The sequence below is a fragment of the Polyodon spathula genome, chromosome 3, assembly GCF_017654505.1.
Source record: "Polyodon spathula isolate WHYD16114869_AA chromosome 3, ASM1765450v1, whole genome shotgun sequence".
Taxonomy (NCBI): Eukaryota; Metazoa; Chordata; class Actinopteri; order Acipenseriformes; family Polyodontidae; genus Polyodon; species Polyodon spathula.
The window spans coordinates 47,217,365-47,232,409 of record NC_054536.1 but is presented as its reverse complement, the minus strand read 5'-3'; the positions used below and the strand labels follow the sequence as shown (position 1 = coordinate 47,232,409).

Sequence of the window (15,045 nt, the reverse complement as noted above, 5' to 3'; positions counted from 1 at the left end):
CAAATGTCACACGGGAAAAACCCTGGCATGATGCAAGCAGCAAGCAGTGCACACTGTAACAGCTGCTGCCGCAATCTTCTCAAGCCAGCCTAAGCCACTGCCTCAGATTAGCACACGCCGCAAAGCTGCAGGTAAAAGTACTGTAAAACAAATAGACAGAGCAAGTTGAGACTCAAACCGGTCTGCTGGTACTGGACCTGGGATGGTACCACTGTTTGTACTACAGTACCGACTTTGAAACGAGGTTGAACCGAGCAGGCAGTAATATGAACCGATCGGTTCAGCAGCCGCACAGTACCTGAGCAGTTGTGCTGTACTGTACAGTATCCTCGGTTTGGTTAGGTGGTACACTTGGTGGTTGTATCTTCGGTACAGTGTGGTTCGGTGATACACTCGGTGGTGGTACATTCGGTATGGTATGGTTTGGTGGTACACTTGGTGGTGGTATCCAGTACGGTATGTTTCGGTGGATCACACTGTGGTGGTACCCGGTATGGTATGGTTCGGTGGATCACTCGGTTGTGGTACCTGGTACGGTATGGTTCGGTGGTACTCTCAGTAGTGGTACCCGGTATGGTATGGTGTGGCAGGCTGGCGAGTGGATAGAGGCCCAGAGACAGACTGCAGTTCAAAAAAAATAACTATTTTATTATAAATAAACAAAAATAAAGTGCACAAGGGCAAAATAACAGATACTCAAACACAAATAAAGCAAAAACAAAACTCACAAAAATAAAGGTTTCCAGGCTGGGCAATGCCTTCACTGGATTTAGAAAATTCAAAAACCACAAAACACAAACACCAACCTGCTTCCTCAGCTCCCTCTCTCCCAAATGAGAAGCAGAGGCCTCCTTTTATATCAGGTGGCTGGGCGCTGATTGATCGTTAATTAACCTAATCAACTAATCAACCCCAGCCACCTGAACATAATAAACCCAGGCAGGTAGGGGAAATTAACCCCATCCCTGCCAATTTAAAGGGCAGAGCTTTGCTCTGCCACACACCTCCCCCCATGTACAACGTACACCGGCCGCAATCGGCCAACTCCCCCCTTCCCCCCCACCCTCCTCCCCCCAAGAGTCCAATTATGTCCCTTGGGTGGGCTGTTATGGTGGGTGGTGGTGGGCGGGGTTGATGTCGGAGCCCCCAAGCCTTCTTTGGTTGAGGGGGCCCCGAATCTCCAAGGTAGCACGGCGACGGCGGCCCGGGTCCCTCTGGTGGCGGAGGCGGCGACGGCGGCCTGGCTCCCTCTGGTGGCGGAGGCGGCGACGGCGGCCCGGCTCCCTCTGGTGGCGGAGGCGGCGGCCCGGCTCCCTCTGGTGGCGGCGGCGGCCCGGCTCCCTCTGGCGGCCTCTGGCCCGGCTCCCTCGGCGGCTCCCTCTGGCGGCGGAGGCGGCGGCCCGGCTCCCTCTGGTGGCGGAGGCGGCGGTTCTGAGAGCGGCGACGGTGGCTCCTCCCTCTCGGGCTCTGAGAGCGGCGACGGTGGCTCCTCCCTCTCGGGCTCTGAGAGCGGCGACGGTGGCTCCTCCCCCTCGGGCTCTGAGAGCGGCGGCGGTGGCTCCTCCCTCTCGGGCTCTGAGAGCGGCGGCGGCTCCTCCCTCTCGGGCTCTGAGAGCGGCGGCGGCTCCTCCCTCTCGGGCTCTGAGAGCGGCGGCGGCTCCTCCTCCCTCTCTGGCTCTGGGGACGACGGCAGCTCCTCCCCCCTCTCTGGCTCTGGGAGCGACGGCAGCTCCTCACCCCTCTCTGGCTCTGGGAGCGACGGCAGCTCCTCACCCCTCTCTGGCTCTGGGAGCGACGGCAGCTCCTCACCCCTCTCTGGCTCTGGGAGCGACGGCAGCTCCTCACCCCTCTCTGGCTCTGGGAGCGACGGCAGCTCCTCACCCCTCTCTGGCTCTGGGAGCGACGGCAGCTCCTCACCCCTCTCTGGCTCTGGGACGACGGCAGCTCCTCACCCCTCTCTGGCTCTGGGGACGACGGCAGCTCCTCACCCCTCTCTGGCTCTGGGGACGACGGCAGATCATCCTCCCTCTCTGGCTCTGGGAGTGACGGAGGCTCCTCACCCCTCTCTGGCTCTGGGAGCGACGGAGGCTCCTCCTCCCTCTCTGGCTCTGGGAGCGACGGAGGCTCCTCCTCCCTCTCTGGCTCTGGGAGCGACGGCAGATCCTCCTCCCTCTCTGGCTCTGGGAGCGACGGCAGATCCTCCTCCCTCTCTGGCTCTGGGAGCGACAGCAGATCCTCCTCCCTCTCTGGCTCTGGGAGCGACGGCAGCTCCTCACTCCTCTCTGGCTCTGGGAGTGACGGAGGCTCCTCCTCCCTCTCTGGCTCTGGGAGCGACAGCAGATCCTCCTCCCTCTCTGGCTCTGGGAGCGACAGCAGATCCTCCTCCCTCTCTGGCTCTGGGAGTGACGGCGGCTCCTCCTCCCTCTCTGGCTCTGGGAGCGACGGCAGATCCTCCTCCCTCTCTGGCTCTGGAAGCGACGGCGGCTCCTCACCCCTCTCTGGCTCTGGGAGCGACGGCAGATCCTCCTCCCTCTCTGGCTCTGGGAGCGACGGCAGATCCTCCTCCCTCTCTGGCTCTGGGAGCGACGGCAGATCCTCCTCCCTCTCTGGCTCTGGGAGCGACGGCAGATCCTCCTCCCTCTCTGGCTCTGGGAGCGACGGAGGCTCCTCACCCCTCTCTGGCTCTGGGAGCGACGGCAGATCCTCCTCCCTCTCTGGCTCTGGGAGCGACAGCAGATCCTCCTCCCTCTCTGGCTCTGGGAGCGACAGCAGATCCTCCTCCCTCTCTGGCTCTGGGAGCGACAGCAGATCCTCCTCCCTCTCTGGCTCTGGGAGCGACGGCAGCTCCTCACCCCTCTCTGGCTCTGGGGCGACGGCAGCTCCTCGCCCCTCTCTGGCTCCCGGGAAGGCGGCTCACCCCTCTCTGGCTCTCGGGAAGGCGGCTCACCTCTCTTTATTGGAGTGACCGGTGGATCTCCCATGTCTACCGCCAGGTAATTAACCACCATGAGGGCAACCTCTGGGAAGGACGCCGGGTGGTGTTGTTCCTCCCACTGTTCCCACCTCTCCCCATCTCGACGCCACAGCGTGTTGATAACTATGGGGAGATCGTGGACGAGGTCTGCCTCAGGGTGCATCAACCAGTCCCAGATCTCCTGGGACGGTGGTGAAGGTGGTGGTGCTGGAGGTAGTGGGGTGGCCCCTGATGCCCGGGGTGAACACGGCACCTCTTCCTGGGCCTGGTTGTAGGGGCATCCTGCCCAGTTGTGGCCGTCCTCCTCACACCGGCCACACCAGTTTGCCGGTGGCACGTCTGGGCAGGACCGCCAACGATGGTCCTCCTTCCCACACCAGGAACACCAGGGGAAGAGGCTGGCCGGGTCCTCCAGCGGTGGCTGCAGCAGCTTACATTTCTTCAGCTGCTGCTTGTCCTGCCTTTTCCACTGTCTGCTCTTCTTTCCCATTTTTTTTTTTTTTTTTTTCAAAAAAAAAAATAAATACTGCTCTGAGCCTCTAGGTGGCGCTATCCCACTTCTGACACCAAATGTGGCAGGCTGGCGAGTGGATAGAGGCCCAGAGACAGACTGCAGTTCAAAAAAATAACTATTTTATTATAAATAAACAAAAATAAAGTGCACAAGGGCAAAATAACAGATACTCAAACACAAATAAAGCAAAAACAAAACTCACAAAAATAAAGTTTCCAGGCTGGGCAATGCCTTCACTGGATTTAGAAAATTCAAAAACCACAAAACAAACACCAACCTGCTTCCTCAGCTCCCTCTCCCCAAATGAGAAGCAGAGGCCTCCTTTTATATCAGGTGGCTGGGCGCTGATTGATCGTTAATCAACCTAATCAACTAATCAACCCCAGCCACCTGAACATAATAAACCCAGGCAGGTAGGGGAAGTTAACCCCATCCCTGCCAATTTAAAGGGCAGAGCTTTGCTCTGCCACATATGGTTTGGTGGATCATTCGGTGGTGGTACCCGGTATGGTATGGTTCGGTGGTACACTTGGTGGTGGTATCCAGTACGGTATGTTTCGGTGGATCACACTGTGGTGGTACCCGGTATGGTATGGTTCGGTGGATCACTCGGTTGTGGTACCTGGTACGGTATGGTTCGGTGGTACTCTCAGTAGTGGTACCCGGTATGGTATGGTTTGGTGGATCATTCGGTGGTGGTACCCAGTACGGTGGTACATCAATGTGGTGGTACACCTGTTGTGGTACCTTTGGTACGGTATGGTGCACCTTATTAGATCTTATTCAGATTATCAGGGTCTTTAGGATAAATACCCATGAGATAGTTACATTTCACATTTGATAGGGAACAGTGTTACAACAGTGTCCGCTGGCATGACATACGTATATATATATATATATATATATATATATATATATATATATATATATATATATATATATATATATATATATATATTATAGTCAACATTGGATCCTCAAATGAAAAACAAACCACATACCCAATGGGTCAGAATTAAGAAATTTGGCTCATCCAGATCTTTGTTGGATTCTTCGGTAGTCACCCCCTCCATCTTCCTCAGATTCTGTCAATCAAACAGCAGAGTTATTAAAGGGCAGCTTGGCATCAGGTCACTTTTCCTTCTACCACAGAGAGAGGCTCCACTTTAGAGGCTAATGGAACATAAAACCTATAGGTTAAACCTGTTTTACAGATTCATTTATTTTGCATAGATATTTTCTCAATTCAGTGATTTTATTAAGCTGAGTGGCCAGGTTTTCTGTGCAGTACAGCATTTTGCCTCACACTATTGAATAACATCAGTGGCAAAATCATTATAAAGAAATCAGTCAAAACCTAAATGTTACTATTCAAATTAGAAATGTGGGAGAAAAAAATGCTTTTGTGTTGGGGAGGGATAATCAATACATGGCTTTGGAAATAAATGTCTTGCATGTTTCTGTACAATATACTTTGAATCTGAATGCACACATGTAAAAACAGTAGACATACACACATACAGAAGAAATATTGTTATTAGTTATTAGTAGTATTATTGGCTTGTAAAGAAAATTATAAATCAATGTGCATTTATCTTCTTACAAAAATAAACACAATGTAGCACATAGCATTAAACAAATAAATAAAATGTTGTAACCTCATTAGAAGTGCATCTGTGGCATCTGTAGCATGTGATACAAGCATCCTGAGGTCTGAGATACAGTAATAACTGAAAACAAACAATAAATTAACTGTATCCTTTCTGTTTTGTTATTTATTGTTCACCCCACATGTAGAAAGCATGTGATCGACTAGAAAGGAGCATGACTAGAAAGGAGAGCTGTGTCTTCACAACAATCTGCTCAGCTTCAAAACACAGCTCGTTTTTGTTCCAATAGTTTTTTTTTTTTTTTTCAACTTTAGCCAAATTTGCAATGCTTCAAAAAAAACAACACATGCAATATTCTCATCATGTAGCACATGTCATTGCATATGTTTAAGCCTGCATACCAAGTACAAATGCATTGAAGTATTCTAATAGACAAACAACCTTTTTTTTTCTTTTAATATTTGCAAGAGACAAACCTTGTGTGCATTAGAGCTGCTCAGCAGAAACAGTGGGAGAGCACTGAGGAAATAAAGTGTAGTTTTTCTTGGGTCCTGCAAATTAATCTAAAGTACCAGGGTACCACATGGATCAGTATTAGGTCCTCTGCTATTTCTAATCTACATTAATGACTTAGATTCTGGTATTGTAAGCAATCTTGTTAAATTTGCAGATGACACAAAAATAGGAGGAGTGGCAAACATTGTTGCAGCAGCAAAGGCCATTCAAAATGATCTAGACACCATTCAGAACTAGGCATACACATAGCAAATGACATTTATTACAGACAAGTGTAAGGTACTGCATGCAGACAATAAAATGTGCATTATAAATATCATATGGGAGTGTGGCCAAGTGCCCACCCTGTGCGTACTTATGTGTTGTTGCTAATGTTGGTGTATAGATATTGCTGCATGGGATATAAATGGGTCTGTGTATATTTATATATATATATATATATATATATATATATATATATATATATATATATATATATATATATATATATATATATATATATACATACATACATATACATACACACACACACACACACACACACACACACACACACACAGTGCCTTGCAAAAGTATTCAGACCCCTGACCAATTCTCTCATATTACCAAATTACAAATGGTACATTTTATTTTTAAACACTGAAACTCTGCAATTTGTAATTCAGTAATAATAGACACAGGAACCTAACTAAAACAGGACAGCTAAGCTATTTACCTGTACCACACACTAACAAAACAGAACACACAAAAAAGGCTTCTTCACACTACCTTTTTGTTATGGTGAAATCACCAACAACCGGGCTCCAAACACATCAGCAGCTCTGAACAGACTGGCTGTCTTTCTTGAATACACTGCACCTGGCTCTAATTTACAATGATCACCAGGTGCAGGGGATAACTAATAATTAAACAATTAACACAAAAAGACATCTACAATGTCACATGTTACTTTTTTTTCTTTTCTCTAGCAGGGAGGAAATTAACCCTCTCCCTGCTCACAATATATATCACCCTCATATGTGTTTGTGGGTTGCTTTGAGCTCCCTATGAGATACTCGGATACAATAAGCCCTGTATGAAGCTAATTTGATATGAATCACATGCAAAGTTTGAAATGTACGTATGTTTTCAGTACCAAACAATAATAATGAGAAAGTGTCTTCGAATTCAATTAGATAACTTTGTAACACCTCCCTGTCTGTGCTAATATTCTCTTTACCTTTAAATCTATAATATGACATTGGGTGTGTTATTCCAGGGCTCGCAAAATTTTGAATATGGTACTTGCCCTTTAGGCAGTTAATTGTAGACATTTGGTTGTCCAAAACAAATGGCAGGTTGTCCATTATTGACCTATGGACTGTGATTTGTACAAAGTATACTGTACTCAATATAAGTACAGTATCTCAGGGTTCACATATCAAACATCAAAATTCCACACTTTTTCCAAACTTACATTTATTTTTCACAGACTTGGGTTTTAGTTAGTCTCTACTAGTTTTTTGATAGTTATCCACATAGGCGGGCAGCCGCAGAGCATTATAACTTTTTGATCCAGAGCAGAAGTTGCTCCTGGTTTTCTAAAAGTATTTGTCAGAATCTGGAGGTGCATATCTAGCAAGAGACAATGCAGGTACCCAAATGAGAAGTAAGATAAAATCTAAGAAATGTCCAATATTTGATAACTACATTGCATTATTTACTAAAAAAGAATATACATATTTGCATACTTATGCCAAAGTAGGACAATATAATGGTACCAATAATAGCACACTAAAACCAGACAATTTTGGCAAAAGTATACTTGCAGTATACTATTTTTTTTGTAAGGGATGATATTGGATTCTGATCAAAAATGAATTAACAAATGTGTACGCGTTATAAATTAAAATGTGCAAGTGTTGCGTATTAAAAACAAGTCTAGAAATACAATTTTAGAAAAAGTAGAGACTAACAGAAGTAGATTGGAGTAAAATAGAGAAAACATCCATAGAAAAAGGATGGCTGTTCTTCAAAAATGTAGTACTAGAGGCACAAAACAATTACATCCCTAAAGTAGACAAGTCTAAATGTAAAACTAAATTGCCAAAATGGTTTAATAGATCAATTTAAAAAAATATTCAGCGAAAAAAGGCACTTTACAGAGCGTTAAAAAGGGACCAAAAACAAAGTACATAGAAAGAGCACACGGAACTGCAAACACAAGTCAAAATGGAAGTTAGAAGGAAAATGGAAGGCTAAAACCAATTCCAAAATGTTTTTCCAATATTATATCAGCAAGAGAACATTCAAAAGAGGAGGTTAAATGTCTAAAGATACAAATGGCAAAATCATAGATGAAGAAAAAAAAATAGCAAATATATTAAATGATTACTTTTCACAAGTTTTTACAAAGGAGGATACAGACAACATGCCCCACGTCATCCAGTTCCTATCCAGTTTTAAATAACTTTAGCATAACTGAGGCAGAAGTGTTAAAGGGACTAGGAGTTCTTAAAATAAACAAATACCCTGGGCCGGATGAGATCCTCCCAGTAGTACTCAAAGAAATGAAAGAAGTTATTTACAAACCGCTAACCAAGATCATGCAGCAGTCTCTTGACACAGGGGTTGTACCGACAGACTGGAAAATTGCAAACGTAATACAATCCACAAAAAGGGGAAAAAAACTAAACCAGGTAACTACAGACCAGTAAGCCTGACTTCTATTATATGCAAACTTATGGAAACTATAATAAGATCCAAAATGGAAAAATTACCTATATAGTAACAGCATCGTGTCTAACTAAACTGCTTGATTTTTTTCAGGAGGCAACATCAATAATGGATAATTGCAAAGCATATGACATGGTTTATTTAGATTTCCAAAAAGCTTTTGACAAAGTCCCACACAAAAGATTAATTCTCAAACTGAACTCAGTAGGGATTCAAGAAAACACATGTACATGGATTCGGGAGTGGTTAACATGTAGGAAACAGAAAGTACTGATTAGAGGAGAAACCTCAGAATAGAGTGTGGTAACCAGTGGAGTACCACGGGGATCAGTATTAGGTCATCTGCTATTCCTAATCTACATTAATGATTTAGAAGACGCAGACGACACACAAATAGGAGGCGTGGCAAACACTGATGCAGCAGCAAAGGTCATTCAAAATGATCTAGACAAGATTCAGAACCGGGCAGACACATGGCAAATGACATTTAATAGAGAAAAGTGTAAGGTACTGCACGCAGGAAATGTGCATTATAAAATATCATATGGGACGTACTGAAATTAAACAAGGACTCTAGAAAAAGACCTAGGAGTTTTTGTTGACTCAGAAATGTCTTCATCTAGACAATGTGGGGAAGCTACAAAAAAGGCCAACAAGATGCTCGGATACATTGTGAAAAGTGTTGAATTTAAATCAAGGGAAGTAATGTTAAAACTGTACAATGCATTAGTAAGACCTCATCTTGAATATTGTGTTCAGTTCTGGTCACCTCGCTACAAAAAGGATATTGCTGCTCTAGAACGAGTGCAAAGAAGAGCGACCAGAATTATTCCAGGTTTAAAAGGCATGTCATATGCAGACAGGCTAAAAGAATTGAATCTATTTAGTCTTGAACAAAGAAGACTACGTGGCAACCTGATTCAAGCACTCAAAATTCTAAAAGGTACTGATAATGTCGACCCAAGCGACTTTTTCGACCTGAAAAAAGAAACAAGGACCAGGGGTCACAAATTGAGATTAGATAAAGGAGCATTCAGAACAGAAAATAGAAGACACTTTTTTTACACAGAGAATTGTGAAGGTCTGGAACCTACTCCCCAGTAATGTTGTTGAAGCTGACACCCTGGGATCCTTCAAGAAGCTGCTTGATGAGATTCTGGGATCAATAAGCTACTAACAACCAAACGAGCAAGATGGACCGAATGCCCGCCTTTTGTTTGTAAACTTTCTTATCTTCTTATGTTCTTATGTTCTGGGGTCCCAGAAGGGTACACACGTTGTTTCATGTGACTTGGTTTTATATACATACGTTGACAATTGTCAAAGATTTTTACTGAGTTTATTGTTCATACAAGGAAATCAGTCAATTGTTAACTTTTTTTAATTAAGGGCCTAGATAACTAAAGTTGATACTGAACATGACTTGGATTACAGATATGCATCTATTGGTCACAGATACCTTAAAAAAAAAAAAAAAAAAAAAAAAAGGTAGGGGCGTGAATCAGAAAACCAGTCAGTATCTGGTGTGACCACCATTTGCTCATGCAGCGCGACACATCTCCTTCGCATAGAGTTGATCAGGCTGTTGATTGTGGCCTGTAGAATGTTGTCTCACTCCTCTTCAATGGCTGTGCGAAGTTGCTGGATATTGGCGGGAACTGAAACATGCTGTCGTACACGTCGATCCAGAGCATCCCAAACATGCTCAATGGGTAACATGTCTGGTGAGTATGCAGGCCATGGAAGAACTGGGACATTTTCAGCTTCCAGGAATTGTGTACAGATCCTTGCGACATGGGGCCGTGCATTATCATAAGGAAACATGAGGTGATGGCAGTGGATGAATGGCACGACATTGCATGCTCCCTCAAAACTTGAGACATCTGTGGCATTGTGTTGTGTGACAAAACTGCACATTTAAGAGTGGCCTTTTACTGTCCCCAGCACAAGGTGCACCTGTGTAATGATCATGCTGTTTAATCAGCTTGTTGATATGCCACACCTGTCAGGTAGATGGATTATCTTGGCAAAGGAGAAATGCTCACTAACAGGGATGTAAACAAATTTGTGCACAAAAAGTATGGAAAATGTCTGGGATCTTTTATTTCAGCTCATGAACATGGGACCAACACTTTACGTGTTGCGTTTATATTTTTGTTCAGTGTAGTATGTCTGATTTACTCCTTGGTGGCTACTTTTATGAACTTGCAGACAAACTGAGAAATTTGGGTCTGATCTTCGACACAAATCTTTCTTTTGAGACACATATTACTAAAATGTAAATTTATCATCTAAGACATAAAATCGCCAAATTGAGACGCATTCTTGCCCACTCAGATTGAGAGACTGGTGCATTCTTTTGTATCTTCTAGAATTGATTATTGTATTGCCCTAGTCTGTGGTACTCATAGACATACTGCTGTAAACTCAGCTGAGGTAGAGATAACAAACTGGCTTGTACACATATAGAAAATAACATATTGTAGGTTATACTGACAATAAAAGCTGTCAAAATAGCTACTTTTGGCGGATCTAGGTAAAAGTGCTTATAAGTTTTTTATTTTTATTTTTGCGATTCTGACTTTCAAACGCAGTCAGGATAACCGCTAATTATACTGTAAATTTACAGTATAATCGTAAATCTTGAAAAACTACTCACTTCTAAATCTTTTGTAGTCATTTTTGTATTACTTTAGTATAAATACATGTTAATTTGGATTCATATGTTGTTTTTTTCTGACTTTATGTGAACGAAGAGACACAAAAGCACCCGCTTTCTCATTGGAAATAGTGATATTTCAAAATATCACTGTCCTGGTCACAAAAGCAAAGTTTGTGGGGAATAATAGCCATTTTCCATACTTTTGAGGCATAAGCAATTAGGAAATAACACTTACTACCCAGGAACAAAAAAAAAAAAAAATTATTACACAGTGTTATTAAAAGATGTCTGGATACGTTGCAAGTTGAGTGCACAAACAATCCACTGCAGGAGTCCAAAACATCTCTGTCCTCCTTAAAAGTCTCCCCTGATTTTAAAAGTGTGCTCAGAGCAATAAAAGAAGTATGTGCAAAATCTGACGAATTGTTTTCCCAAATCGATAGGGCCAACTCTTTCTGCTGCCTCGCTGATACCAGGAATAAATAAATAAATTCCATAAATCTTACCAAATGCTTTCATTTTTTTAGTCTAGTCCTGTTTCACAGTAATAAAACAGCCACCATATAGAAGGTCATGATTGTTGGGGACTCCATATTGAGAAACACAGCAAGTTCAACTCGCAGTTTGGACCCCCTTACTACAACAGTGTGCTGCCTTCCGGGAGCCTCGGTCAAGCACATCACTGAGAACGTGGACAGGCTCCTAGAACGAACAGGAGACGACCCGGTAGTAGTCGTCCACATCGGTACAAACAACATTGGAAGAGACAGACCAAAATCCCTCCAAAACAAATTCTGAGAGCTAGGAAGGAAATTAAAAGAGAAAACCAAAACAGTGGTATTTTCTGGTATACTAACGGCACCTTGCAAAGGACCATATGGACAGCTGGAAATAATTAATCAAAACGCATGGCTGAAGATGTGGTGCACACGGGAAGGCTTCACCTATCTTGATCATTGGACCACATTCTACAACGAGGACTATCTGTATAGACGGGATGGACTGCATTTAAATAACAAGGGAACCAGTCTACTTGGAGAAAAGATCCTCGAGCAGGTTCAGAAGCATTTAAACTAGAAAGGAAGGGGGGAGAAATCAACAAAAAAACAGAAGGGAGACCGCATCAAAACAAGAACAACAACTCAGGTAAGACAACCATAAAATGTATTTATCTAAATGCTAGAAGTATCAGAAACAAAATTCTAGAACTTGAAGCTACTGCACTAACAGGTAACTATGATGCGATAGGTGTTACAGAAACTTGGTTGTCTGAGAGTGATGGGGACAAATATAATATTTGTGGGTATACACTGTATAGGAAAGACAGGCAGGACAGAAGAGGAGGAGGGGTAGCGCTATACATAAGAAACAGTCTTGAAGCCCAGGTGTTAAACCTGGACAAAGAAAATAAAGCTGAATCAATATGGGTCAGAATAACGGACAAAAATTCAAAGGGCATAATAATAGGAGCATGCTATAGACCGCCAGATTCAGACGGTGAGCAAAATAATCTGTTATACAATGACATTAGAAATGCGTGTAGCAAAGGAGAAGCCATACTAATGGGGGATTTCAACTTCCCCCAAATAAAATGGGAAAACCCGATGGGTAGCACGAAGGATGAAATAGAAATGGTGGAAATGACAAATGACTGCTTCCTAACACAATTTGTCAAGGCACCGACTAGAGGGGAGGCATGCCTTGATTTAGTCTTTTCAAATAACGAAGATAGAATAACTAAAACAGAGGTCAGAGAACCACTGGCAAACTCAGACCACAACATGGTCTCATTTGAAGTGTTTTTTAAAACCCCAAAAGTAATGACTAAAGCTAAGGTTTACAATTTTAGAAAAGCAAACTATGAAGGTATGAAACAGAGACTAACAGAAGTAGACTGGAGTAAAATAGAGAAAACACCCACAGAAGAAGGATGGTTGTTCTTCAAAAATGTAGTACTAGAGGCGCAAAACAATTACATCCCTAAAGTAGACAAATCTAAATGTAAAACTAAATTGCCAAAATGGTTTAATAGATCAATTAAAAAAAATATTCAGCGAAAAAAGGCACTTTACAGAGCGTTAAAAAGGGACCAAAAAGAAAGTACACAGAAAGAGTACACAGAACTGCAAACGCAAGTCAAAAAGGAAGTTAGAAAGGCCAAGAGAGAAATAGAAATGAACATTGCTAAGGGAGCTAAAACCAATTCCAAAATGTTTTTCCAATATTACAACAGCAAGCGAACATTCAAAGAGGAGATTAAATGTTTAAGAGATACAAATGGCAAAATTGTAGAGGAAGAAAAAAAAATAGCAAATATATTAAATGATTACTTTTCACAAGTTTTTACAAAGGAAGATACTGACAACATGCCCCACATGTCATCCAGTTCCTATCCAGTTTTAAATAACTTTAGCATAACTGAGGCAGAAGTGTTAAAGGGACTAGGAGCTCTTAAAATAAACAAATCCCCTGGGCCGGATGAGATCCTCCCAGTAGTACTCAAAGAAATGAAAGAAGTAATTTACAAACCGCTAACCAAGATCATGCAGCAGTCTCTTGACACAGGGGTGGTACCGACAGACTGGAAAATTGCAAACGTAATACCGATCCACAAAAAGGGAAACAAAACTGAACCAGGTAACTACAGACCAGTAAGCCTGACTTCTATTATATGCAAACTTATGGAAACTATAATAAGATCCAAAATGGAAAATTACCTATATGGTAACAGGGTCCTGGGAGACAGTCAACATGGTTTTAGGAAAGGGAGATCGTGTCTAACTAACTTGCTTGATTTTTTTGAGGATGCAACATCGATAATGGATAATTGCAAAGCATATGACATGGTTTATTTAGATTTCCAGAAAGCTTTTGACAAAGTCCCGCATAAAAGATTAATTCTCAAACTGAACGCAGTTGGGATTCAAGGAAACGCATGTACATGGATTAGGGAGTGGTTAACATGTAGAAAACAGAAAGTACTGATTAGAGGAAAAACCTCAGAATGGAGTGTGGTAACCAGCGGTGTACCACAGGGATCAGTATTAGGTCCTCTGCTATTCCTAATCTACATTAATGATTTAGATTCTGGTATAGTAAGCAAACTTGTTAAATTTGCAGACGACACAAAAGTAGGAGGAGTGGCAAACACTGTTGCAGCAGCAAAGGTCATTCAAAATGATCTAGACAAGATTCAGAACTGGGCAGACACATGGCAAATGACATTTAATAGAGAAAAGTGTAAGGTACTGCACGCAGGAAATAAAAATGTACATTATAAATATCATATGGGAGATATTGAAATTGGAGAAGGAATCTATGAAAAAGACCTAGGAGTTTTTGTTGACTCAGAAATGTCTTCATCTAGACAATGTGGGGAAGCTATAAAAAAGGCTAACAAGATGCTCGGATTCATTGTGAAAAGTGTTGAATTTAAATCAAGGGAAGTAATGCTAAAACTGTACAATGCACTAGTAAGACCTCATCTTGAATATTGTGTGCAGTTCTGGTCACCTCGCTATAAAAAAGATATTGCTGCTCTAGAAAGAGTGCAAAGAAGAGCGACCAGAATTATTCCGGGTTTAAAAGGCATGTCATATGCAGACTGGCTAAAAGAATTGAATCTGTTCAGTCTTCAAAAAAGAAGACTACGTGGCGACCTAATTCAAGCATTCAAAATTCTAAAATGTATTGACAGTGTCGACCCAAGGGACTTTTTCAGCCTGAAAAAAGAAACAAGGACCAGGGGTCACAAATGGAGATTAGACAAAGGGGCATTCAGAACAGAAAATAGGAGGCACTTTTTTACACAGAGAATTGTGAGGGTCTGGAATCAACTCCCCAGTAATGTTGTTGAAGCTGACACCCTGGGATCCTTCAAGAAGCTGCTTGATGAGATTCTGGGATCAATAAGCTACTAACAACCAAACAAGCAAGATGGGCCAAATGGCCTCCTCTCGTTTGTAAACTTTCTTATGTTCTTATGTTACTAATATATAACAAAAACTATTAACCCTTTGCAGTCCATTTATTCAGCGCTTGTCAGGTGAGTCAG

At 42.8% G+C, this 15,045-nt stretch overlaps 1 protein-coding gene across 1 annotated transcript in view; it reads right to left on the bottom strand.

The window, feature by feature from the left end:
* Positions 1–15,045, bottom strand: part of spire1a (spire-type actin nucleation factor 1a) — a 245,118-nt gene that overhangs the window by 163,336 nt on the left and 66,737 nt on the right. The window contains exon 5 of the mRNA XM_041241878.1: positions 4,490–4,573. Coding sequence (XP_041097812.1) covers positions 4,490–4,573 — 84 coding nt within the window. The remainder of the gene's footprint in view (positions 1–4,489; positions 4,574–15,045) is intronic.